The 24416-nt window shown below is 44.5% G+C and overlaps 1 protein-coding gene across 1 annotated transcript; it reads left to right on the forward strand.

The window, feature by feature from the left end:
* Window positions 1–1315: 1315 nt before the first annotated feature.
* LOC123834123 (zinc finger protein 558) lies at window positions 1316–21322 on the forward strand. Its single transcript, XM_045863087.2, has 8 exons — window positions 1316–1628; window positions 2655–2759; window positions 8587–8679; window positions 9167–9255; window positions 9880–10006; window positions 16544–16639; window positions 17536–17618; window positions 18112–21322. The coding sequence occupies exons 3-8, from the start codon at window positions 8649–8651 to the stop codon at window positions 18892–18894; spliced, it is 1209 nt and encodes a 402-aa protein (XP_045719043.1). The 5' UTR covers window positions 1316–1628; window positions 2655–2759; window positions 8587–8648; the 3' UTR covers window positions 18895–21322.
* The last annotated feature ends 3094 nt before the right edge of the window (window positions 21323–24416 follow it).

Raw genomic sequence — 24416 nt, forward strand, 5'->3', positions numbered from 1 at the left:
CTTCCCTTATCCAATATAATTATTTAATGAATTAGGCTAAACCAAAAGTCAATGTCTATTGTTTTATTACATAAATATTTAGCACTTTATGACATATGAATCTTATCTGTTGATATGCCAGGTAGGATATTATGAATACATTTTCTTTCTCATTTTTTCTTTTGACCTTTTAAATGTAAATTCTTTCTATCAATTCATCACGGTTTGTCCCTCTCCACCAGGAATTTAAATCTCCTTTCCGCAAGACTGTTGAATCTCAGATCTGTACCTCTGAAACAAATAATGCAATATATGTTAAGACAAAAAAAAAAGAAGAAGAAGGTAGCAGGAGGGGAAGAATGAAGGGGGGGAAATCGGAGGGGTAGACGAACCATGAGAGACGATGGACTCTGAAAAACAAACAGGGTTCTAGAGGGGAGGAGGGTGGGAGGATGGGTTAGCCTGGTGATGGGTATTGAGGAGGGCACGTTCTGCATGGAGCACTGGGTGTTATGCCCAAACAATGAATCATGGAACACTACATCTAAAACTAATGATGTAATGTATGGGGATTAACATAACAATAAAAAATTTTTTTTTAAAATCTCCTTTCCGTAGATCCAGATGCATGGGACAGTTTGTCAGTTTCAGTTGTTGCTTGCCGACATCCCTCTTGGGCTTGAGCATATACATATGCATACATATACACCTATATCTAAAAGAATAGAGGAGGAAAGGATGTTTATCTCTGGACAAAGGACTGGGAGACAATGCTGGCAATGAGGATGTTTTACTGACTTTGTATCGCTTTTTAAAGTTTTCCTATATGTGTATCTATGACCTAGTACCCTCCCTGTCCCGCCAAAATTCTTAAAAATAGCGTTAGATCAATAAGGCAAGTTGTAGAGCAATGTGCACATATAATCCATTTTTAAAGAAATTAAGACAGCAAACATGCACAAAAAATTGCAAGCCCTAAATATGGACACGTTCTTTAGGATTGTGTGAGCCTGTGTGAACGTGGAGAAAGGATTGTAGTTTCATGTTCATCCTGCTACTAGTGCCGTCTAGGGATACACGTAAAGCCCCGCCTCCAGCCCCGCCTCCAGCCCCGCCCCTGGAGCTGATTTCCTCCCACCGCCCCGCCCACCAAGCCTATTCCAGCCACACTCCTGCCCCTGGAATTGGTCTCCGCCCACCACACCTCCTCTTGACTACGACCCCGCCCACTGCCACGCCCCAGATGTGGTCTCCGCCCACCTGCCCGCCCGCCGTCTCGCTGTTCCCGCCCACAGTCCCACCCACAGACCTGATCTCCGCCCGGATGCCTGGCACCGCCCACAGCCCCGCCCCTAGGCCTGGTCTCCGTCCCTGGTGCTGACCCAGGCCGGGGCCGTGGGGCCCTCACTAATTGAACTAGAAATCCTCGCCCGAGCCTGGGGTACGCGGCGGTCGACCTCGCCCGACCCCACCCAGGGCCCCTAAACGTCCGTCTCCACGGCGGCTCGACAGAAACCGGAACTGGGGCGCGAGGCGGCCAGCCCGAGACCGGAAGCGGAAGCGTGGGGCGGTGCCGTGGAAGGAGCCTCGGGTGGCTTGCTGCGTGCGTGGGGTGTGCGGTCTTCTCCGCGCGGGACCAGCTTCACGTGGTATGTTTGGCCTCGGGGCGAGGGGCCGGACTCGGTGCGCGGCGGGCAGTCCGGGGCTTCCGGTAGGCGCCCAGGGAGGGGCACGGGCCGCGGGCATTCCCGATCTCGGGCTCTGGCGCCCCCGCGTCCCTCCGTCCCCAGCCGGAGCCCCGTTTCCTCCCCTGGGCTGTTTCCTCAGGTCGGTCCGAAGCTGCTGTTCCTCCCAACTCTGGACGACGCCGCCCCCACCCCACTCTGAGGGGTGATTTTGCCCCCCAGGGGACTTTGAGCGATGTCTGGAGGCATTGTTTTGGTTGTGCAAATGGGGGTGTGGGGAGGCGCAACTAACATCTAGCGGGTGGAGGCCAGGGATGCTGCTCAGCATCCTACGGTGCACGGAACAGCCCCCCACAACGATGCATTATCAATAGTGCCGGGGTCGGGAAATCCTGCTGTAGGGCCCCCAAATCTCTGAAGTCCTGAGTCAACCTTGGAAATTGTTTCAAAGTCAGCTGAGTCACTTATCCGCCCCCTAAGTGACAAGCCATGTTTAAAGTGGAGTCAGAGGGTGCCTCGGTGGCTCAGGGGGTTAAGCATCGGACTCTTGGTTTCTGCTTAGGTCATGATCTCAGGGTCCTGGGATCCTGCCACCTTCGGGCTCCTTGCTCAGCATGGAGTCTGCCTGAGATTCTTTCCCCCACTCTCTCTCCCCTTCTCCTCCTCCCCCCCCCGCACTCTCTCTCTCTAAAATAAATAAATAAAATCTCTTTTAAAAATTAAAAAAAAGTAAAGCGTATGTAGTCACCGTAAAATCTTTATCCAGCCAGATGAGTTGAGCAAGTCAAATGCACACACAGCATGACACTGCTTTCCTCCCACTTGGGGTGCAGATGGTTGGGTGGGAATCAGGTAAATCCAGTCACTGCCAACATTTACACTTTAAGTAAATGGGGAAAAAAAAGATGGATGGGGTGGTCTATCTATCCAAGAACTATTACTCCCTATAAAAAGGCCTTAACAATCTTTGTGCCTTTTTTTTTTCCCCAGAAAAGAAAAGCATCTCTTGAGCTCAAACTTGTGTTAAAACCAGCTTCAAGGTCCACCAGCCTCAGAGTCCACCAGCCTCACTGGTCTGTGGATTTCTGTGACCAGGTGAGGACCCTGAGGAACTTGTAACGGGTTCCAGCATCCTCCACTGTGCAGAGGGAGCTGTTAATGGGCTTCCCTGTGCTCAGGCTGTAAACACAAAGAGCCGCTAAGAGTGAGGGTATCTTAAGGAAAAATATTTGTATGTTTGATGGATTATGTTCAAAGGAAAGATACTGAGGTGAGTGTTGTTATGTGTGTGGAAATAAGGCAATAAGTACAGTTATATGCAAATAAGTACGCATTAAGCAAATACATAAATCACTAGATGTGTGTTAACGGTAGAGAAATAGATTTTCTTGCATTCCATAATACTAAAAATTTCAGGATTTTATATATAAGCATAAATACATAAAGTTTTTATATACTACAAGTCATCCCAGTAAAGATTAGCAGGACTCCTCAGCAGCATTCCTCAGGCGCATTCAATTTGACTTCTAAAGCCCTATAAATCCTCCTCAGAGATTCACAATAAAGGGACATCTGGGGGGAAAAAATGCTTTGAACTTTCTTTTAGTAACAGAAATATAGAATTGAATTGACCAGCAACCAGATGCATTTTGAAGAAGTGGATTTTTTTTTTTCTTAATGAGATTTAAAATTATCTAGAGGAATATCCAACAACTTGTGTGTTGAAGGTAGGGCATTTGTTTCAACAAAGATTGTCCTCTCTACCTTGTCTTCTGGCAGGAATTAACTTTATTTCTTAAAACTTTTCTGAAATAATGGTCTGGTGATTCACATTACAGAGGATCCTGTTAAGTAGTCTTCTATTTAATTGTTGCGTTTTACTAATTACATGCATGTGTGTGTGTGTCCCATTTTCATTCTCGATTTCCTGTAATGTTTTGGAGGGGAATGTTTGTCATGCAATAGATATTCTTTGAGTTCACAGTTTATGGCGATCAACCCTTCTTGTTTATTTGAGAGTGAGAGGTTTACCAGGACACAGGACATTTAGTGTTCAAACCAGAACAGTTCTAGACAAACCAGGATGGCTCATCGTCTCTGTGAGGCAGGCCCTGGGCCAGATGGTAGAGACCTGGGAGAGCCAAACTGACCTTGTTCTGCCTCCATGGACCTTACATTCTAATAGGGAATTGTGATTTTATTTATTTTTTTTAAGATTTTATTTATTAGAGAGAGCACGAGCAGGGTGAGGGGCAGAGGGAGAAGCAGACTCCCCACTGAGCAGGGAGCCCTATATGGGACTCGATCCCAGGACTCCAGTATCATGACCTGAGCCGAAGACAGATGCTTAACTGACTGAGCCACCCAGGCGCCCAAGAATTGTGATTTTAAACACCTAATGACAGGAGTGATGTGGGAGCTTGGCACAGAGAACTCAATCGAGGGAACAGGGAAGCCTTCTTGAGAGGGGCTGATATTTACCTCAAGAGCTGAGGTTGGGGTCAGATTTAGCTAGCTATAGAGTTGCTGGAGCAAGGGTGTGGGATTATTTTCAAGAGAGCATTTCAGGCAAAGGGAGCTGCATGACGACAACCCCTGAAGCAGGAGAGAGCCTTGTGTGCTCCATGAGCTGGGAAGACAGGAATGGCTGAGCCGAGACAGCAAAGTGGGGCGCGCAGAGCAGGGCAGGCCGGACCAGGTCAGGTCTTAGATTGGACTCTGTTCTAGGACCGGTGGAGAGACATGGTAGCGATGTGAGCACTGGGAGGATGTGATTCACATTTGGTCTATGTGCGTGGGTTAAAATGGACTTCAGGATTCAGAAGGAAGATTTAAGAGGCAAGACTGGGGGTGGTAGGAGGAAGTTTAGGGATAAGATAATGGTTCCCTAAGCCCGGATGGTGGTTGTGGAATAGGAAAGAAGTGCGAAGAGGAGACCCGGGAGTTTAGAACTGAGAAAATATAACGATGCTTTCATTCGTGCTTGTATTTGCCAGATGGTACCAGGCCCTTCTCTGCCCCCAGCTCCTGTCCATGTGAACCTGCAGGCCTCCCCCCACACCCAGGCCCATGCTTTCATCCTGCTTTGCCACTCACAGGCCCCCTCCTCTGCATCCTGGAAGAAGTCAGGCCTGAGTATGTCCACGGCTGCCCTGTCTCCTGCGGGAGCCACGAGGCACCTGTAGCTATTGCAAAGAAACTAATGAGAAATACGATCAAAATTTCATTGCTTTCAGTCCTTCTGGCCACGTTTCAAGTGCTCAGTAGCCACATGTGGCTTGTGGCTGCCAGTTGGACAGAGCAGTTAGAGGACATCTCTGTCATCCCTGGAAGTTCTCCTGGGCAGCGCTGGTATAGGGTGGCCCATCCTCTCTGACCTTCCAGCACTGACATACATCCGGGTGCAGGAGTCACTGAATCTCTAAACTGAGCACAGACCCCTCTGCCCTCCTATGAGATTTCACCTGCCAGAAGACCTTGATGGGGACCTTGGGGCCTGAAAGTGCCCCAGGCACCTTCTCAGCCTGCTTTTCCTCTGGGGGCTCCGGGAGTGGCTGGGTCCCAGCCGTCTCACTGCTCAGCTCAGTGACTGGGCTCTTCCTAACTGCAGATTGGGTCCCTGGTGGGGAGAAAGGAGACATCCTCCACCCGCAGAAGGGAAAGAGGCTCCATAGCAGTTGTCTGGGTCTGCTGGACTCACTCCAGGCCTCAGGGAAGGTTGGATGTGAGAGGCTGTATTCCTTTCCTGTCACTGCTATAACAAATTACCAGAGACTCAGTGGCTTAAAGCAACACAGATTTCTTCTCCTGTCATTCTGGAATGCAGAAATCCTCAGTGGTTGGCAGGGCTGCATTCCTTCCAGAGGCTCTAGGGGAAACTCCTTGTCCTTGTCTTTTCCATCTCATAGAGGCCACCTGCCTTCCTTGGCTTGTGGCTTCTGCCTCCATCTTCAGAGCCGGTGGGTAGCATCTTCAAATCTCTCTCTCTCTGACTCCTGCTTTCATCATCACAGCTCCTTCTCTGACCTGACCTTCTTACCTCCCTCTTGTAAAGACTCTTGTGATGACATTGGGCTCACCCGGATAATCCTGGATACTCTCTCCATCTCAGGAGCCTTACCTTAATCACAGCTACACAGTCAATCCCTTGTGTATGGAAGCTCACACATTCACAGATTCGGAGGAGTAGAACACCTTTGGGGCAGGGGCATTAATCTGTCTCCACACAGGCCCAGGAGGCAAAGATGCCCTGAACTCGTTCTCTCCACCTGGCCCAAACTCTTAGTGTACCACGTTCCCCTCCCTGCTCACACTCACACCCTTTATTGCATTTATCTGTTGGGTGCCAGGACGGCCCACATAGAGACCTCAAGAAGCTGGTTCTATGGAGTTATATTTGATTCCCTAACTCCAGGGAAAGGAGGCCATTCATTCCCTTTTTATAAAAAGGAAACATTCCACAGACACCGCTTTGAACCTTCTTTTTTTTTTTTTCACTTAAATTTATTGGAGATAAGAATCTCTATCAATACCTAGAGATCACCTCTTTCTTTTCTGGCTGCAAGTTTCTTCATTCTGTGGATATTCCCTAGTTTATTGAGCTAATTCCCTATTGATGGTCAGTATTGTTTCCAGGTCTTTGATATTCTAAATAAGGCCAGGGTGAATCATTGCACCCTTGTCCTTTAGTATTTGTGTCCTTGTCCTTTAGTATTTGTGTATCCTTGATGTAGGTTCCTAGAAGTGTGATTGGCAGGGAAGGCGTAAATGTTGCTGTGTTTTGCTTGAAGTTGGCAACTTTCCTTCCATAGGAATTATGCCCCAGCAGTGTATGACCATGCCCTTCCAGACAGGCTTGCCAAGAGGAGATGTGGCCCACCAGGACCTTGTTGATCTGACAGATAAAAAAATGGTATCACTGTAGTTGCAGTGTGCGTCTCTGTTATTATGAACAAGATCACTGGTGGTTCTACCAAGGGTCGTGTCCTTGAAATGGTGGTGGTGGAAACCAGAGTGTCCTGGGCTGAGGAGGGGCTGGGATGTGGGGAAATGAGAGAGCGAGACCCTTTGCCTGTGATCAGAGAGAGGGGCTGGGTAGTAACAGAGAGAAAACTGCTCTTAAGATGGATTTATTTCACGGGGCGCCTGGGTGGCTCGGTCACTGAGCATCTGCCTTCGGCTCAGGTCATGATCTCAGGGTCCTGGGATCGAGCCCCGAGTCGGGCTCTCTGCTTGTTGGGAAGCCTGCTTCTCCCTCTCCCACTCCCCCTGCTTGTGTTCCCTCTCTCTCTGTCAAATAAATAAATAAAATCTTAAAAAAAAAAAAAAAAAAGATTTATTTCACTACTGAAAAACACTTCCTTGGGTTTCCATGGTGTAAGAAAGGGCCCAGTAGAGCGGGCGAGCTGGACAGGAGGGGCAGGCAAGACAGTCGGTTGTGCGCAGCTCCTGAACGGGCAGGCGGGACAGAGCACAGAACAGAGCCGCAGAGCCGGGCCTGACACAGAAGGGGAGGCAGCTCCGGGTTTGGAACAGGAGGGAGGGCGGGGACCATGGTGCGCATGGCCGTTTGGGGGGCAGCGCGGGCAGGTAGATTCCTTCTCATGAAGATTGCTCTGAGAAGTAGGAGGCGGGACCAGCTGCCAAAAGCGAGGGTGTGTTTATTATCTGTTGCCCCCTAACAGATTGTCCCAAACCTCGGTGACTGAAGACAATAATAATCATGTGTCATCTCTCATGGTTTTTGTGGCTCAGGAACTCAGGGCAGCTTAGCCAGAAGGTTCTGGCTCAGGCACTTTGATGAGTTCCTAGCGGGATATCAGCTGGGGCTGCAGGGATCTGAAGTCTTGCCTGGTGCTGAGGGTTCACTGCCAAGGCGGTGACTCCCAGGCCGGCACACTGGTGCTGCTGTTGGAGGGAGCCCTCGGTTCCTCTCCAAGTCACCGCCGAGGTACTCTTGTCACGCGGGTCAGCCTGATGCAGGTGGGTGTCCACACCAGGAGGCTTCGGTCATCGGGGGCCATTTAGGAAGCGGGTTACCATGGAGGGAAGAGGGGAGGGTGTGTGGGTGTAAAGAGATGAGAACAGGTGGATGGGTAGGGAGCCGCACTGACTTACAGAATGGCCTGCGGGGTCAAGGGCTCTGCACGTTGGTGACTGTGTTTCCCTAGAGGTGGCCGCATTACAGCTCTACCCCGGCACTGCCACTGGGCAGGCGTGAAGGTGGGGCGGAGAGATGAGGAAGCATGCCAGCGAGGGGTCTTGAAATCGAAGCTGGGGAAGCATGAAGTGAGAACAGGGAGTGCCTGAGGAGGCAGGAGAGCGGCTGGACTGAGTCCTTTGTGTGGTTGAGAACAACTGAGTGGACAACGACGGGGTTTGGGAGGCTGGGTTCGGAGAGACATTTCTGAGCTGTTGTTCTAGATGGTAGAACAGGGTCAGGTGATGACAGAGTCTAGGGTGGTGCCGATGGAAGGTGCAGCCAACGTGGATGGGGACCAGCTCGTAACAGTGAGGGTCATCCTCACGCCCTCTGATGTTATCTGAGGGCAGTGGGACTGGAGATGGAAAGACTCATGGGAGGCAGATGGCAGCGTGTCTATTTGGTAAAGGGGTTGTAGCTGGGAATGTGTTTGTGACAACCGCTTGGATGGGAAGGATGTGCCCTGAGACTCGGTGGAGCTGAAGATTTAAATGGGGGTGACACAGGCTTGTGCTGGTTGTTCCAGTTAGGACAGAAGAGGACAAGTTTTTCACATGCCCTCCGTTCATCACATGCTAGTAAGCAAAGTAAAGACCCAGGATTGGAGACCCCACTTGCATTTAAAGGAGGACACGGTGGGCGGGCTGAGACCCGTTCATCCTCAGTAGCCTGGAGAGGGAGAAAGGCTGTGAAAGCTTCCTGTTTTCCCATTTTGTCCAGAGCCTGGCCTGCGTGCACTGTGGGGACGAGAGGAGGAGTGTCTGGGTGCTCTGAGTCACAGGATGGCGGCCATGGTTCTGTCCCCCACTTGCGGTAAGTTGGGGGGCCCTCAAAATCCAAGGGTTAAAGGCCCCTGCACCACAGAGCAGGAAAGGAGGGGCTGAGCAGGGAGGTGGGAGTAGAGCCCCGAATGCCCAGGGGTCACCAGGACCCCGTGTGGTTCTTGGGATTTGGGGTGTTGGTGGTTTGAGTGTGTCTGTGGAGATCTCACCTGTGTCCTGAATATGGGAGAGCCTTTGAATTTACCTCAAATTCTTTCTATAAACTTGATAAAATAACAGTGCTGTCCCTTGAACTTCAATTTCCTCATCTGTGAAATAGGAATTATCATCTTTTCCTCCAGTGCAGTAAGAGCCTTGGCCCTGTTTTCTGGCCCTGGTGCGACAGGGCTCTGCTCTGTTGTCCTGTGAAAGGTGTGTATGTATGTGTGTGTGTGTGTGTGTGTGTGTGTGTGTGTTGGGGTATGGTCAATTACAGGTAGGTGAGGAACCTGGACTCTTCCGACTCTTCTCTTCTCCAGCCCAATCTTCCCTGTACTCAGCCTCTCTTCAAAAAGGATGCACAGAGGAGGAAGGGTTGGTTCATGGCTTCCTGACAAGCTGGTTACCGGTGAGTCACATATTCCTCTTTCCAAATCATTATTCCTTTGATCAGCAGTTGGATTTGCTATTTCTCAATGACCTGGAGCCCCACAGCCAAACCAGGTCTCAGCCAGCGCAGGGTCTCCGGGCATCTCGTAGGGGCCGAGGGGCTGCCCAGCCAGCAGCAGTGTTTGTCAACATTTTCTACATGGCAGAGCTTCCTCCAGGGTCACTGGCTACGTCATGTTCCACTGAGAGTTTTAAGGGCAAGGTAACTCAGGTGTCCTAGACTCAAGTAATTGATGATGGCTGTGGGGCAATCACTCATTCATTTACCAAGTATTTCTCTGACATCTGCCATGTCCCGGCCTATGCTCAGCCCTGAGATCAAGGGAAATAAGACTGCAGGATTCCATGGTCTCACTGGAATAAGGGACTCACCTATGTGTTAGAGGTACATTTCACCTTGGGAGTGGGCGTCAGTAGGCAGGAGAGGAGCCCTGCAGGCTGAGCCCAGGAGCAGTGGAAAGCAGAGCTCAGAACCCTGCCCGTACATCTTGTGTTTGGGGTTCCAACCTATTTCTACTCCTGTCCTTCTGTCAACTTGGTGGGGGTGGTCCTTGGCTAAGCCATGATGCTTGTGATGGCTCAGGATTTGGTGACCTTCGAGGATGTGGCCGTGGAGTTCACACAGGAGGAGTGGGCACTGCTGGACCCTTCTCAAAGAACACTGTACAGAGACGTGATGCGGGAGAACTGCAGGAACCTGGCATCGCTGGGTAAGCCCCACCTCAGCCCTGCATGTCTTGAATGACTCAGGTGACAAGACTTCCTTTTGTCCTTTTTTTTCTTTTAATTGACGTGACATTCACATACCATAAAATTCACCACTGTAACTATTTTTTTTTTTTAATTTTATTTATTTTTATTTGAGAGAGAGAGAATGAGAGAGAGGGAGTACATGAGAGGGGTTAGGGTCAGAGGGCGAAGCAGACTCCCTGCCGAGCAAGGAGCCCGATGCGGGACTCCATCCAGGGACTCCAGGATCATGACCTGAGCCGAAGGCAGTCACTTAACCAACTGAGCCACCCAGGCGCCCTTTTTTTTTTAAGATTTTATTTATTTACTTGAGACAGAGAGAATGAGAGAGAGCGAGCACATGAGAGGGGGGAGGGTCAGAGGGAGAAGCAGGCTCCCTGCCGAGCAGGGAGCCCAATGCGGGACTCGATCCAGGGACTCCAGGATCATGACCTGAGCCGAAGGCAGTCGCTTAACCAACTGAGCCACCCAGGCGCCCTCACCACTGTAACTATTTTATTTTATTTTATTTTATTTTTTTTAAGATTTATTTATTTATTTGAGAAAAGCGAATGAGAGACAGAGAGCATGAGAGGGAAGAGGGCAGAGGGAGAAGCAGACCCCCTGCTGAGCAGGGAGCCCGATGCGGGACTCGATCCAGGGACTCCAGGATCATGACCTGAGCTGAAGGCAGTCGCTCAACCAACTGAGCCACCCAGGCGCCCCCACTGTAACTATTTTAAAGCGTACAGTTCAGCAGCTTTTGGTAGGTTGGCATTGTCGTGCAGCCAAATGGGAGACATTGTCATCAGCTCTCAGCCCCTCCCCTGGAAGTGCTCAGTCCCGGGTACCTTCCCCACCGCCCCCTGCGGGCAACCACTAATTTGCCTTCTGTTTGCTGTGCTTCTTGAGAACATTTCATATCATTGGAATTCTAAAAGATATGATCTCTTTGGTCTGGCTTCTTTCGGGCAGCATAATGGTTAAAGGCCCAACCATGGTGTGGCCTTTATCAGCTCATTATTCCTCGTCGTGACCGAATAACGTGCCACTTTATGGATATTCCACATTTTTAAAATTCACTCATTGGTTGATAAACATTTGGGGGGTTTCCACTGACTGGCTGTTTACAAGCGGCGCTGCTGTGAATATTTGTGTCCAGGTTGTTGTCCCGACACGTTTCCCCTTTTGTTGGGTATGCATCTAGGAGAGGAATGCTGAGTCAGATGTTACTATGTTTAGCTTTTTGAGGAGCCACCAAACCATTTTCCACGCAGCTGCACCAGGGTGTGAGGGTTCTAATTTCTCCACCTCTTCCCCAACATTTCTTTTTCTTTTTTTTTTTTTTAAAGATTTTATTTATTTATTTGACAGAGAGAGACACAGTGAGAGAGGGAACACAAGCAGGGGGAGTGGGAGAGGGAGAAGCAGGCTTCCCGCTGAGCAGGGAGGCCGATGCGGGGCTCAATCCCAGGACCCTGGGATCATGACCCGAGCCGAAGGCAGACGCCCAACGACTGAGCCTCCCAGGTGCCCCCCCAACATTTGTTTTTCTGGTGGTAGCCATCCTCATGGTTACGAAGTGGGATTTCATTGTCATTTTGATTTGCATTTCCCTCATGACTAATGACCTTGAGCACTTTTTCACGTACTAGTTGGCTGTTTGCAGATCTCCCGTGGAGAAGTGTCTATTCCAAGTCCTTGGCCCAGTTTGAAATTCGGTTTATCTTTTGTTCTTGGATTATAAAAATTGGTTGTATATTTTGGATACCAGTCCCTTATCCAGAATACGATTTGGAAATAATTTCTCCCATTTGGTGGTATATTTTCATTTTCTTGACAGTGTCCTATGACACACAAGAGTTTTAATTTTTTTTTTAAGTTTTTATTTAAATTCCAGTTAGCTAACATACAGTGTTACATTAGTTTCAGGTGTACAATACAGTGATTCAGCACTTCCGTTACATTACCCAGTGCTCATCCCAAGTGCCCTCCTTTAAGCCCATCACCTATTTAACCCATCCACCCCTCTGGTAACCATCAGTTTGTTCTCCATAGTTAAGAGTCTGTTTCTTGGTTTGTGTGTCTCCTACCGCACCCCTTTGCTTGTTTGTTTTGTTTCTTAAATTCCACATATGCCTGAAGTCATATTTTTCCAAAGAAGACATCTGGATGGTCAACAGACACATGAAAAGATGCTCACCATCACTCTTCATCAGGGAGAGACGAATCAAAACTACAGTGAGGTATCACCTCACACCTGTCAGAATGGCTAAAATCAGCAACACAAGAAACAACAGGTGTTGGTGAGGATGCGGAGAAAAGGGGAACCCTCTTGCACGGTCAGTGGGGATGCAAGCTGGTGCAGCCACTCTAGAAAACACTATGGAGGTTCCTCAAGAGTTAAAAATAGAACTATGACTCAGCAGTTGCACTCCCAAGTATCTAAAGGGTACCAAAAAAGTGATTCGAAGGGGCACATGCACCCCAGTGTTTACAGCAGCATTATCAACAACAGCCAGATTATGGAAAGAACCCAAATGTCCATCAACTGATGAATGGATAAAGATGTGGTATATATATACAATGGAATATTACTCAGCCATACAAGAGAATGAATCTCGCCATTTGCAACGAGTGGATGGAGCTAGAGAGTTTTGTGCTAAGCAAAATAAGTCCGTCAGAGAAAGTTTTAATTTTGATAAAGTCCTATCTATTTTTTCTTTTTTTGCTTTATCAGACCTAAGAAATTATTGCCAGATCCACCAAGGCTGTGAACATTTACCCCTATGTTTTCTTCCAAGAATTTTTCTAGTTTCTCTTCAGTTAAGTCTTTGCTCCTTTTTCAGTTAATTTGCCATATGTCTGGGAGAAAGTACCAGTTTCATTCTTTTGCATGTGTTTACCCAGTTGCCCAGCATTTCTGTAGGAGACTGTTCTTTCCCCATTGAACTGTTTTTACTCCCATGTCAAAAATTGACCTGAGACGTAGGAGTTTAAATTCACTCAGTCCTATTCCATTGATCTCTGTGTCTGTCCTTGTGCCCATGTGTGCCAGTGTGTCCGTTACTCTGGCTTTGACATAAGTTTTGATGTCAGGAAGTGTGGGAGTTCCTATTTTGTTCTTTTTCAAGACTCTTTTGTCTATTTGGGATCCTTTGCAAATCCATATGAATTTGAGGCTCGGGTGTGTCCATTTCTGCAAGTAAATGCTGTTGGAGTTTTGGTAATGATTGCACTGAAACTGTAGATCGCTTTGGCTAATATTGTCACCTTAGCAATATTAAGTTTTCCAATACACATCTTTCTGTTACTAATTTTTTATTTGATTCTATTATATTCAGAGAAAACACTTCGTATGATTTCACTGTTTTTAAATTTATTCAGGCTCATTTTATGGCCTAACATGATCTGTCTGTTCTGGAGAATGTTCCATGTGCACTTGAAATGAATGTGTATTCTGTTGTGAAGCGGAGTATTTTGTATGTCTGTTAGGTCTAGTTAGTTTGTAGGGTTGTTTAAGTACTCTTTTTCCTTGTTAACCTTCTAACTAGTTGTTCTACCCATTGTTCAAAGTGGGGTGTTCAAGTCTGCAACTATTGTAGAACTCTCTATTTCTTTCTCCCTTCAATTCTGTCAGTTTGAAATTTAATATTGTAGAATTCTGTTGTTATTGGTCTGTAATTGTTACATCTTCTGGACGAATAGACCTTTTTATCATTAAATAATATCTTTGTGTCTCGTAACAGTTTTTGTCTTAAAGTCTATTTTGCCTGAAGTTAACGTAGCTACATTCTCTTTTGGCTTCTCTTTGCATGGAATATATTTTTCTATCTGTTGACTTTCAACCTCTTAGTGTGTTTAGTTGTAAATTGAGTAATGTAATTGAATAATGTAAATTGAATCTTCTACGGGTAGCATATAATTGGATATTTCTTACCTATTCTGCCAAAATCTGCCTTATAATTGGACAGATTAATCCATTTACATTTAAGGTAATTACTGATAAAGACCCACGTAGATCATCTTGCTATTTTCTACATGTCCTATTCCATTTTTGTTCCTCAGTTCTTGCATTGTTATTTTTGTGTTAGGGGTTTCCTAAGGGACCATTTTGATTCCCTCTCATTTCTTTTTGTTTTTTTTGTTTTTTTTGTTTTAATGATTGTCCTGGGGATTACGATGAACATTTTAACTTATAGCAATCTATTTTGATTTAGTACCAATTTTGTTTCAATAGCATACGAAATTTTTGCTCTTGTATAGGTGCGCACTCACACGCCCCTTTATATTGCTTTGTCATCAATTACATCTTTATACCTTGTGTGCGCATTAACATAGATTCATAATTATTGGTTTAGGCATTCCTCTGGTAAGTCATATAAGAAAAAGAGGAGAATTTCAAGCCCAAAATATAATTATTATTGGCTTGCATATTTTCATTTGTCAGGTTCTTTATTTCTTTGTGTGGATTTGAGTTAATAACCATTATCCTTTCATTTCAGTCTGAAAGTCTCCCATTTAGCATTTCTTGTAGGACAGATATGCTAGTGATTTCTGTGTCTCTCAGTTTAGCCTACTTGAGGTTTCTTAAGCTTCTTGGTTGCGTACATTTGTGTCTTTCATCAGTTTTTTGGAAGGTTTTGGCCATTATTTCTTCAAATATTCTTTCTACCTCATTCTCTTCTCCACTTAAGGAACTCCCATGATATGTGTGTTGGTATGTTGGATGGTATCCCACAGGTCTTTAGGGCTCTGTTCATATTTTTTTCATTCTTTTTTTCTTTCTGTTCTTCCAGTGAGGTGTAATATAAATTGTCCTGTCTTCATGCTTATTGATTCTTTCTTCTGCCTGTTCACATATGCTGTTGGACACACCTCTTCTAACTTTTTCATACCAGTTTTTGTACTTTTCAACTCCAAAATTTCTATGTAGTTTCTTTTTGTAATTTCTATTTCTTTAACATGTATTCTATTTCATGAGAATTCATCCTTATGGTTTCCTTTATTCTTTATACACAGTTTTCTTTTGGTCTTTGATGTACTTTAGTTGATTTAAATTCTTTGACTAGAAGTCTGGTGGTTGGGCTTCCTCAGGGAGGAATTTTTTTTTTCTGTAATGGGCCACACTTTTGTTTCTTTGCCTGCCTCAGAATTTTGTTGTTGAAAAATGGACATTTGGAACGTTATTATATGGCAATTCTGGAATCGGATTTTTCCCCATCACCAAAATCTGTTGTTGTTGCTTGTCGTATGTATGTTTAATGATACTCCTGAACTAATTTTGTAATGTCTGTATTTGTCATGTGTGGTCCCTGAAGACTTATGTTAACCTCATGGTTAGCTAGTAGTTTGTCAGAGATTTTCTTGAAGGCCTCAAACAAAAAGTAAAAAACCTGTGGTCTCTGCAGATGTGTTCTGTGTGTGTGTATAGGGATATACCTTCAAAATCAGCAGGCAGTTTACAACTCTGCCATAATTTTCACTTTCTTTTCTGAGCATGTGCCCAATCCTGGCCTTCTCAGATTCAAAGAAATGGGAGAGAAACTTTTAAAAATGCCCCAAAACATTTTATTCCTCACTTTTCCTCCCAAGCTCCTTGGTTAGTCTTTTGTTTTCCTGTACTATTTCATAGGCCTCAGGCAGTGTGGCTAATATATTTGCCTTGAAATGTGTTCAGCACATGCCCCCTGAGTCCCCAGCACAGCCCGCGGAGAGTTTGAGATTAGATAAAGGCAAGCCCTTTGAGTCAAACCTTCAGAAAGATCAAAACAAACAACCACAGAACTTTGAGAATAAGGTCCATCCTGCTCCCTCTGCTAGTAGGAATGTGGGCTGTGATCTTCAAGGTCACAGCCAAAGCAGGGAATAGAGGATGAGACAAGGGTTAGTGAAAATGTCAGCTGGTTGTTGTTCTTGATTAAACATTTTCCAAGTTGCTGTAAACTTTTGGTAAGTTTCCAAAGTTCTGATAAAGCTGATTCTAATGGTTTTCCCCACTTTATTCACTGTTTTTGTAGAGTTATGGACTTCTGGTTCAGTATCCCTCAGTTTTCACTGTTGTTACTTCTCACCGGTCTTTCTGAAGCACTTCTGAGTCCCTGGGTCTATGCTGGGTTTAGGAATACGGTGTATTCATCATACAGTGATGAATGAGACAGACGTGGTCCCCACCCTCCTGGAGCTTTCTGTCTGATGCCTTCCCTGTGAACTGAATAGCTGTTCCTTACCCTGAGTTTATATTCTCCATGGTTAAAAGCTTTAGAGCTTCTGAAGTATGTATGTAAACTTGGACGTGGACTTTGGGACTGTTTATGTCCTGTCACCTGGATATTGAGTGTGCTTGAATTTTGGTTTCTTGGGAGTTACTATATTCATGACAATTTATGTGTAGTTATTCCACTGCTGCAAAAGTCGTACTTGATCATCTTCAGAATCATTGGCTCCAGTTTCACAGGGTTGCTTGTCACCTGTAGTGACAGGTGACCCAACGCCGTGTGTCTTGTCTCCATGAATAGGGTATCATATTGGTAAACCCAGTCTGATCTCCCATTTGGAGCAAGAAGACAAAGTGATGACAGAGGAGCGAGGAATTCTTCCAGGCACCTGTCCAGGTGAGCACCAGGTGGACAGGTGGATGTGAGTCTTTTTGAGGAATAGCTCTGGCCAGTGATTTGGGGCATGGGAGTATTACATTTAGGAAATGTCCAACAGGGAAGTTTGTACAATGTACTCTTCTCTGACCAAGATGGCCAAGAACGTTGGGTATGAGCTTCCTTGTGTCCGTTCTTTCTTTCCTTTTTACCTTTCTCTTCAACATCTCCTAGGTTACCTTGGAGTCAGATGGGGAAAAAAAAAGACATAGCTCTTCTCCTTCTTTTTTTTAACTGAAGTGTAGTTACATACAGTGTTACATTAGTTTCAGGTGTACAGTGTAGTGACTTGGCAAGTTTATAAGTTATACTCTGCTTACCACAAGTGTAGCTACCATCTGTCACCATACAATGCTATAATAGTCCTTTTCCTTTTTAAGTAAATCTCACATAAACACTTTGTCCAGTGCCTTCCTACTTTGCATTCCTGATAATCCCTTCCTCTGTAGATCTCTGATCAGTCTTTTTTTTTTTTAAAGATTTTATTTTATTTATTTGACAGAGAGAGAGAGAGAGAGACAGCTAGAGAGGGAACACAAGCAGGGGGAGTGGGAGAGGGAGAAGCAGGCTCCTGGCCGAGCAGGGAGCCCGATGGGGGGCTCGATCCCAGGACCCTGGGATCGTGACCTGAGCCGAAGGCAGACGCCTAACGACTGAGCCACCCAGGCACCCCAATCTCTGATCAGTCTTAATCCTTCAAAACCACTTTTTAAATATCTGTACTCTTCATACTCTTACCCTTGCATGGCAAACCTCCTCAAAAATGCTGATCCCTCAGAGTCTGTGTTTACTCATGTGTGCACTTTACTATTTCTTTTCTCCATCAACTTAAATTTCTTTTTTTTTTTTTTTTCCAGATTTGGAGACGGTACTTAAAGCCAAATGGTTAACTCCTAAGAAGCATGATTTTAGAAAAGAACATTCCAATGGTATAAAAGCGGTAAGACTAACATGGCTGATTTCTGGTTTTTCACAGTAGGAGAATAAGTTAGGAAAGTCACAAAGTAAACAGAGTCATTAAAGGAAAGTCATTTACACAATATGAAATTGTGTCTCTGGAGAGATACTGTGAAAAGTTGTGAATTTGGAGAAAACTATAAGTTAGCTCCAAACTTGTTTCTTCACTGGGAGTTTCCACAAGTAAATATTTCCTTAAATGTGACTAAGATATTGACTGTTGAAATACAAAGTGGTTTATCAGAGTTTATCGGAAGATGTTCTATGAATATGATAAGGACTTGTGGCAAAGCATCCATCTTTTTTAACTTCTAAGAGTTCAGACTGGGCAGAAGCCATATACAAGCACTGAAAATAGCCAAAACATCAATTGTAATAATGTAACAGAATTCCTAGGAAAGAGTTCATATGCATAAAATTAATTGAATATTAAAAATACTATAAATTATAGTTATCATTCATCTCTTAATCAACAGGAAAGAAATCATCTTGGAGTGAAACTCAACGAATGTAATCAGTGCTTTAAAGTCTTCAGCACAAAATCTAACCTCACTCAGCACAAGAGAATTCATACTGGAGAAAAACCCTATGACTGTAATCAGTGTGGCAAATCCTTTAGCAGTAGATCTTACCTTACTATTCATAAGAGAATACATAATGGGGAGAAACCCTATGAATGCAATGACTGTGGGAAAGCCTTCAATGATCCCTCATCCCTTAGACTGCACGTGAGAATTCACACTGGAGAAAAACCCTATGAATGTAATCAGTGTTTTCATGTTTTTCGCACTAGTTGTAACCTCAAAAGCCACAAGAGAATTCATACGAGAGAGAATCACCATGAATGTAATCAGTGTGGCAAGGCCTTCAGCACGAGGTCCTCCCTTACTGGGCACAATAGTATTCATACAGGGGAGAAACCTTATGAGTGCCACGACTGTGGGAAAGCCTTTAGGAAGAGCTCATATCTGACACAGCACATGAGAACTCATACTGGAGAAAAACCCTACGAGTGTAATCAGTGTGGAAAATCCTTCAGCAGTAGCTTTTCTCTTACTGTGCACAAGAGAATTCATACTGGAGAGAAACCCTATGAATGCAGTAACTGTGGGAAAGCATTTAATAATCTCTCAGCTGTTAAGAAACACGTGAGAACTCACACTGGAGAAAAACCCTACGAATGTAATCATTGTGGAAAATCTTTCACCACTAACTCTTACCTTTCTGTGCACAAGAGAATTCATAATAGGTGGATATGAATACAATAACTAGGAAGGCAGTCATTGATTTCTTAATTCTCAGACAACTGATGGTAACTCACTGGATGTATGAGTTATCTGTTGCTCCATAACAAATTTCCCTCCAAACCACAGTGGCTTCAGACAACGTACATTAATTATCTCACAGTTTCTGTAGGTCAGGAATTTGGAAGCGGCTTAGCTGTGTAGTTCTGGCTCAGGATGTGTCATGAAGTGAGGTCAAGAAGTCAGTTGGAGCAACACTCATCTGAGGCTTTACTGCTGAAGAATCTACTTCCAAAGTGGATCACTCACATGTCTGGCAGGTTAATGCCAGTTGTTGGCAGGGAACCTTCGTTACCTCACTCTCCACAGGGCTAAGTATCTTTATGATGTAGCAGCAGGTTCCTCCCAAAGCATTTGATCTGTGGGAGAGCTAACGCACAAGCCACATTGTCTTTTTCAACCTAGCCTCAGAAGGACATATGACCACTTCTTGCAGACTGTATTGCTCACACAATGTGGAAAGAAACTATACAGGGTATGTATAGTAGGAGACAGATCGTAAGGAACCATCTGAGAAGCTTGCCATTCTCATTCTTTCAGTCTGTTCTATATGAAGGAGCCTTCGCCAACTCATGTTAATTCACTCTGGAGAGAAACCACAAGCGTGCAGTCTTTGTGGTAAGCTTTCAACTCAGACTCACCCTAATGTGCACAAAAGATTACTTCCGGGGAGAAACCTGAGGAATGCGGTAGCTGTAGGAAAGCCTTCGTGATATTTCTAGGGAGTCACATGACAGTTCACACTGAGGAGAAAACCTTATGAATATCATCAGCGTGCAAAAGCCTTCAGGGACACCCATCCCTGAGAGCACATGTAAGAAATCACTACAGAGGAATATTCACAGAAAGAAGGTGGAAAACCCTTCAGCACAAGTGTTTGCATTACTGAGCAAAAGATGGGGAGATAATCTGAACACAATTGCTGTGGGAAAGCCTTGAATGTTCTCTCAGTTTCTAAGAAGCATGAGGATTTATCCCGGAGAGAAGGTCCTGTTGAATGTCATCGGTCCCGGAAAGTCATTTTTCCACATTCCTTAGGAAACTGAATTCACTGCAGACACTCGTGAATATAAAGACTGAGGGAATGCCTTGAATAATACCTCGTACAGTAGGAAAAATACGAAGTTTTCTCTGGATGCAAAACTTGTCAGTGTATTAATTTGGAAAAATCTTGCAGTGAATCTTTGTTGATTTGTGAGAACTTACATTGGAGGCAGACCCTAGAGAAGTACTCAGTATGAGGATGCCTCAGCTCTTTACTGAGTGGCCACAAAATAAACTAGGAACCGAAAGAATAAATAGTGAGTGTGGGATTACCTTTATCAATGTCTCATCCTAAGATTGGGCCACTAGTACGTTAGCTTTCAGTCTTTTTGTTTTAGTATAAACACATATCTATAGCCGTACCCAAAAATAAACCTTAAGTTATGTCCCATAGTTTTGTATGTAATATGTTTGCTATAATTTACTCTTTTAAAATGTCAGTACGTAGCATATCCAGAAAGGCATTTCTGAATATCTCCTGAGTGAATTTGTTTATCGTAGTGGAAACTAGATTCTATTTACAGTATACTTTTTCTAGTTTAATGGCATCTTTGTCAGGTAAGTGGAGTTTATGATGCTGATTCTTTTTTATCTTTCTACCCTAGTATGGCATTTTGTTCAGCTTCTTTCCCAATGTCCATTCTCCCCTACTTATTTACTTTTTAAAAATGTTTTTGTTGTTGTTCAAGTTGTCAATGAGTAGGATTGAAAATACTCAATCTGCAAGGCTTCTTTGAAGCTTAAAGGGCTATTGCCTTACTCTGCTGACCACAAGAAGTAGGTAGAAGTCCCTGGGGAGAAGAACATCATCTGGCTTGTTTGCCTCACCTATATCCTGTTCATCTTACCCGTTCTTTCTCTTGAAAGTGGACTCAAGGCCAAGAGTTGGAAGAGCTCTGTTTTGATCATGATGACAGAAACCATAGGGCAGCAAAAAATCACAATGATATGGGCTCCCCCAAAACTTCTGATTGGTGGAATCAGCTCTGGACTGCTTGTTCCCAGACTTGTCCTATATGATTAAAAGTAACCTCTAACTGGTTGAAGCCAAAGTCTTTTTTTTTTTTTTTTTTTTGGTTTGTTTTTGAGGTGGTATTCTGTTCATGTCCAGCTGAATGCAATATCTAACTAGTAAACCTATTTGTTGGTCACATTTTATAAGTGTTTCATGTTTCTTTGAAAATAATGTATATTCCCTAAGTTTTAGATGTAGAGTATATGCCCATTAACTCAAGCTACTTGTGTTTTCAGATGTAGTATGTACATTGAGATTTTTGTCCTCAAATTTATTTAGTGGTAGATATGTATTAAAGTCTTCTGCTATGGATATGGATTCACACTTTTTTTGTCATTTCTGTCATCTTTTTCTTTATATATTTTGATGTATAAGTACATTCAGGATTAGTTTTTTTTTTTCTTGTGAATTGTTCCTTTTTATGTTGGGATCATTTTTTTATAGTGGATTATTTCAGTACATTAATAAATGACTAAACATTTACATAGCCCTTCCTATAGATGAGGCACTCTTCCGAATGCCTTATGGATATTATTGAGTACTCAATATAAGCTTAAGGAAGTATGTACTATTATTATCCCCATTTTACAGTAGAGAAAACTAACATGGTATACCTGTAACTTGCCTGAGCTCCCTGGCTAGTAAATGGTAGAGCCCAGATTTGAACCCAGACAATCCATGCTCTTAACCACTAGTCTATCTACTGAGTATAATCTATATGCCAGGCACTGTTTAAGACACTGGTGTTTATAGCAATGAATGAAACTCAAGTTTTGCTGTTGAAGCACTTACATTCTAATGGGGGAAAGACAGATTATAGAAGAATCAAAACATGCTAATATAAGTGTTGAGCAGAAAGGCAAAGCATTATAAAATAGCTGAGGGGGATTGGGATCTTGCCATTGTATATAAAATAGGAAGGGAAAGCCTCTTAGTTAAGGGACACTTGAGTGGAGGCCTTAATGAGTTGAGACAGTGAGTCATGAATTTGTGTAGCAAGAGCAGTCTTGGCATGCAAAGTCCCACAGCATAGAAGCCAATGAGACTGGAGTAGAACAAGTTGGGGATAGTGAAGGTGTGGTAGAAGATGATGTGGTCAGAGACGTGGTGGATCCTGATCTTGGGTTTTATGGGTCACATTAGGACTTTTTCTTATACTTGGAATGAGTGGGCATATCAGTCAGAGTCCCAACGGAAAACAACTGACACAGATGAGGACAATTCAAGTAGAGTTTTCATAAAGGGGTTACTCACTGCATTGTGGACAGGATGTAGGGAAACCACAAGAAATGTTTGGTACCTAGTAGCTGGTAAGGGCAGGGCTCTATTAACATCCCTGAGCCTGAAAGGACAAGAGAAGGGAACAATTACTGAAATCCAGAGACAGGAGAGAACTGCATTCCAGGAGCTGGGAGGTAAGGGGTAGCATCCAGCCCCACATTCTGCAAGAAATAGCCAGAGCTAGACTTCATCTTCTTTCATCCTTCTGATTTCATGCCCAGGCTCCCCATTGACCAAACCCAACCAGAGGCCATAAGGCAAGGAAGCCCATTGATGTAGCTCATATTGGTTAACGTTACTAGGTTCAACAAGGTAGAGAAAGTGGGTCCACTGGGGCAAATGGAAGCTATCCAGAACTGTTCACTGCTTTTGCTTCTCAGAATCTACTCTGAATTCTATCAGTTACTGTACTGTCTTGGGTATTGTCAAAGCATTGATGCTCCCACCTATAGTCTAGAACAGTTGCCTTCACAAGTGTTCATATAAGATGGGTCATGGGCTCTTGGGAGGAAAGCACACAAAATAACCCAAAAGCTCTAGTTTCCAGAGGGGGAACACTTGCCAGCAAAGTAAGGGTCCCATTGACCTTTACGATTGCTATGAGACCAGCACCTGAGGAAAGAAGTCACCCTGGCTTCTGGCATAGGTGATCCTGTGCCAGAGGATGTGGGGCTTCTGTTGTACCGTGAGGGCAGAGAAGACATTTGGCACTCAGGTCCTTTGGGATATCTCCCCAATTTTGTTGATAAATAAATGTAGCAGCTGTATCCTGAGAAGGGCATGTTGACCAGGTGTTCAGACTCAGGGGTGAGGATCTGGATCATCCCTCCAAGTAAGCTACCTAGTCCAGCAGAGGTTGTAGTCAAGGGTGAAGGGAAACTAGGATGGGATAGTAGAAGTGAGAAAAATGATTAAGTATCAGTTGCGGGGTGCCTGGGTGGCTCAGTCAGTTGAGTGCCTGCCCAACTCTTGATTTCAGCTCAGGTCATGATCTCAGGGTTGTGAGCTCAAGCCCCGCATCGAGCTCTGCGTTCAGCATGGAGTCTGCTTGTCTCTCCTTCCCTCTCTGCATCTCCCCCGACTTGTGCTCGCTTGCTCTCCCTCTTTCTCTCTCTGTCAAATAAAATCTTTTTAAAAACAAAGTATCAGTTGCAACACCGTGAAAATCTGTTGTTGAGAGCTGTCTATAATTTGTTCTACCGATCTTCCTCTTGAAAGTTTCTCCAAGCAAGATGACTAACCAGAATCCTGTGTGCATTCACTTTTAAGAAGCAAGTGCATCCTACTGGGTATTTACCCCAAAGATACAAAAGTAGGGATCCAAAGGGGTATGTGCACCCCGATGTTTATAGCAGCAATGTCCACAATAGCCAAACTGTGGAAAGAGCCAAGATGTCCATCGACAGATGAATGGATAAAGAAGATGTGGTATATATATACAATGGAATATTATGCAGCCATCAAAAGGAATGAGATCTTGCCATTTGCAAGGACGTGGATGGAACAAGAGGGTATTATGCTAAGTGAAACAAGTCATATCAGAGAAAGACATGTATCATATGATCTCACTGATATGAGGAATTCTTAATCTCAGGAAACAAACTGAGGGTTGCTGGAGTGGGGGGTGGGGTGGGAGGGACAGGGTGACTGGGTGATAGATACTGGGGAGGGTATGTCCTATGGTGAGAGCTGTGAATTGTGCAAGACTGTGAATCTCAGATCTGTACCTCTGAAACAAATAATACAATATATGTTAAGAAAAAAAGAAAAAGAAGAAGAAGATAGCAGGAGGGGAAGAATGAAGGGGGGAATCAGAGGGGGAGACAAACCATGAGAGACAATGGACTCTGAAAAACAAACTGAGGGTTCTAGAGGGGAGGGGGGTGGGGAGGATGGGTTAGCCTGGTGATGGGTATTAAAAAGGGCACGTTCTGCATGGAGCACTGGGTGTTATGCACAATGAATCATGGAACACTACATCTAAAACTAATGATGTATGGTGATTAACATAACAATAAAAAATTTTTAAAAAGAAGCAAGTGCATCCAAGTGACATAAGTGTTGGGCCATAATGAAGACAGTGGTATATTTCTCAGATTATTCTTTCAGGACTAAGTCACTCATTCCCCTAGCTGCT

This window comes from Mirounga angustirostris, unplaced genomic scaffold (assembly GCF_029215605.1).
Source record: "Mirounga angustirostris isolate CCGP_5_RB_7025 unplaced genomic scaffold, mMirAng1.0.hap1 SCAF_1, whole genome shotgun sequence".
Taxonomy (NCBI): Eukaryota; Metazoa; Chordata; class Mammalia; order Carnivora; family Phocidae; genus Mirounga; species Mirounga angustirostris.

Excerpts from the sequence above, each read along its gene's own strand:
- LOC123834123 (XM_045863087.2), top strand. The coding sequence starts at position 8,649 with ATGGCGGCCATGGTTCTGTCCCCCACTTGCG. Across the intron at positions 10,007-16,543 it reads CAGGAACCTGGCATCGCTGG|GGTATCATATTGGTAAACCC; the intron begins GTAAGCCCCACC and ends CTCCATGAATAG. Across the intron at positions 17,619-18,111 it reads ATTCCAATGGTATAAAAGCG|GAAAGAAATCATCTTGGAGT; the intron begins GTAAGACTAACA and ends CTTAATCAACAG.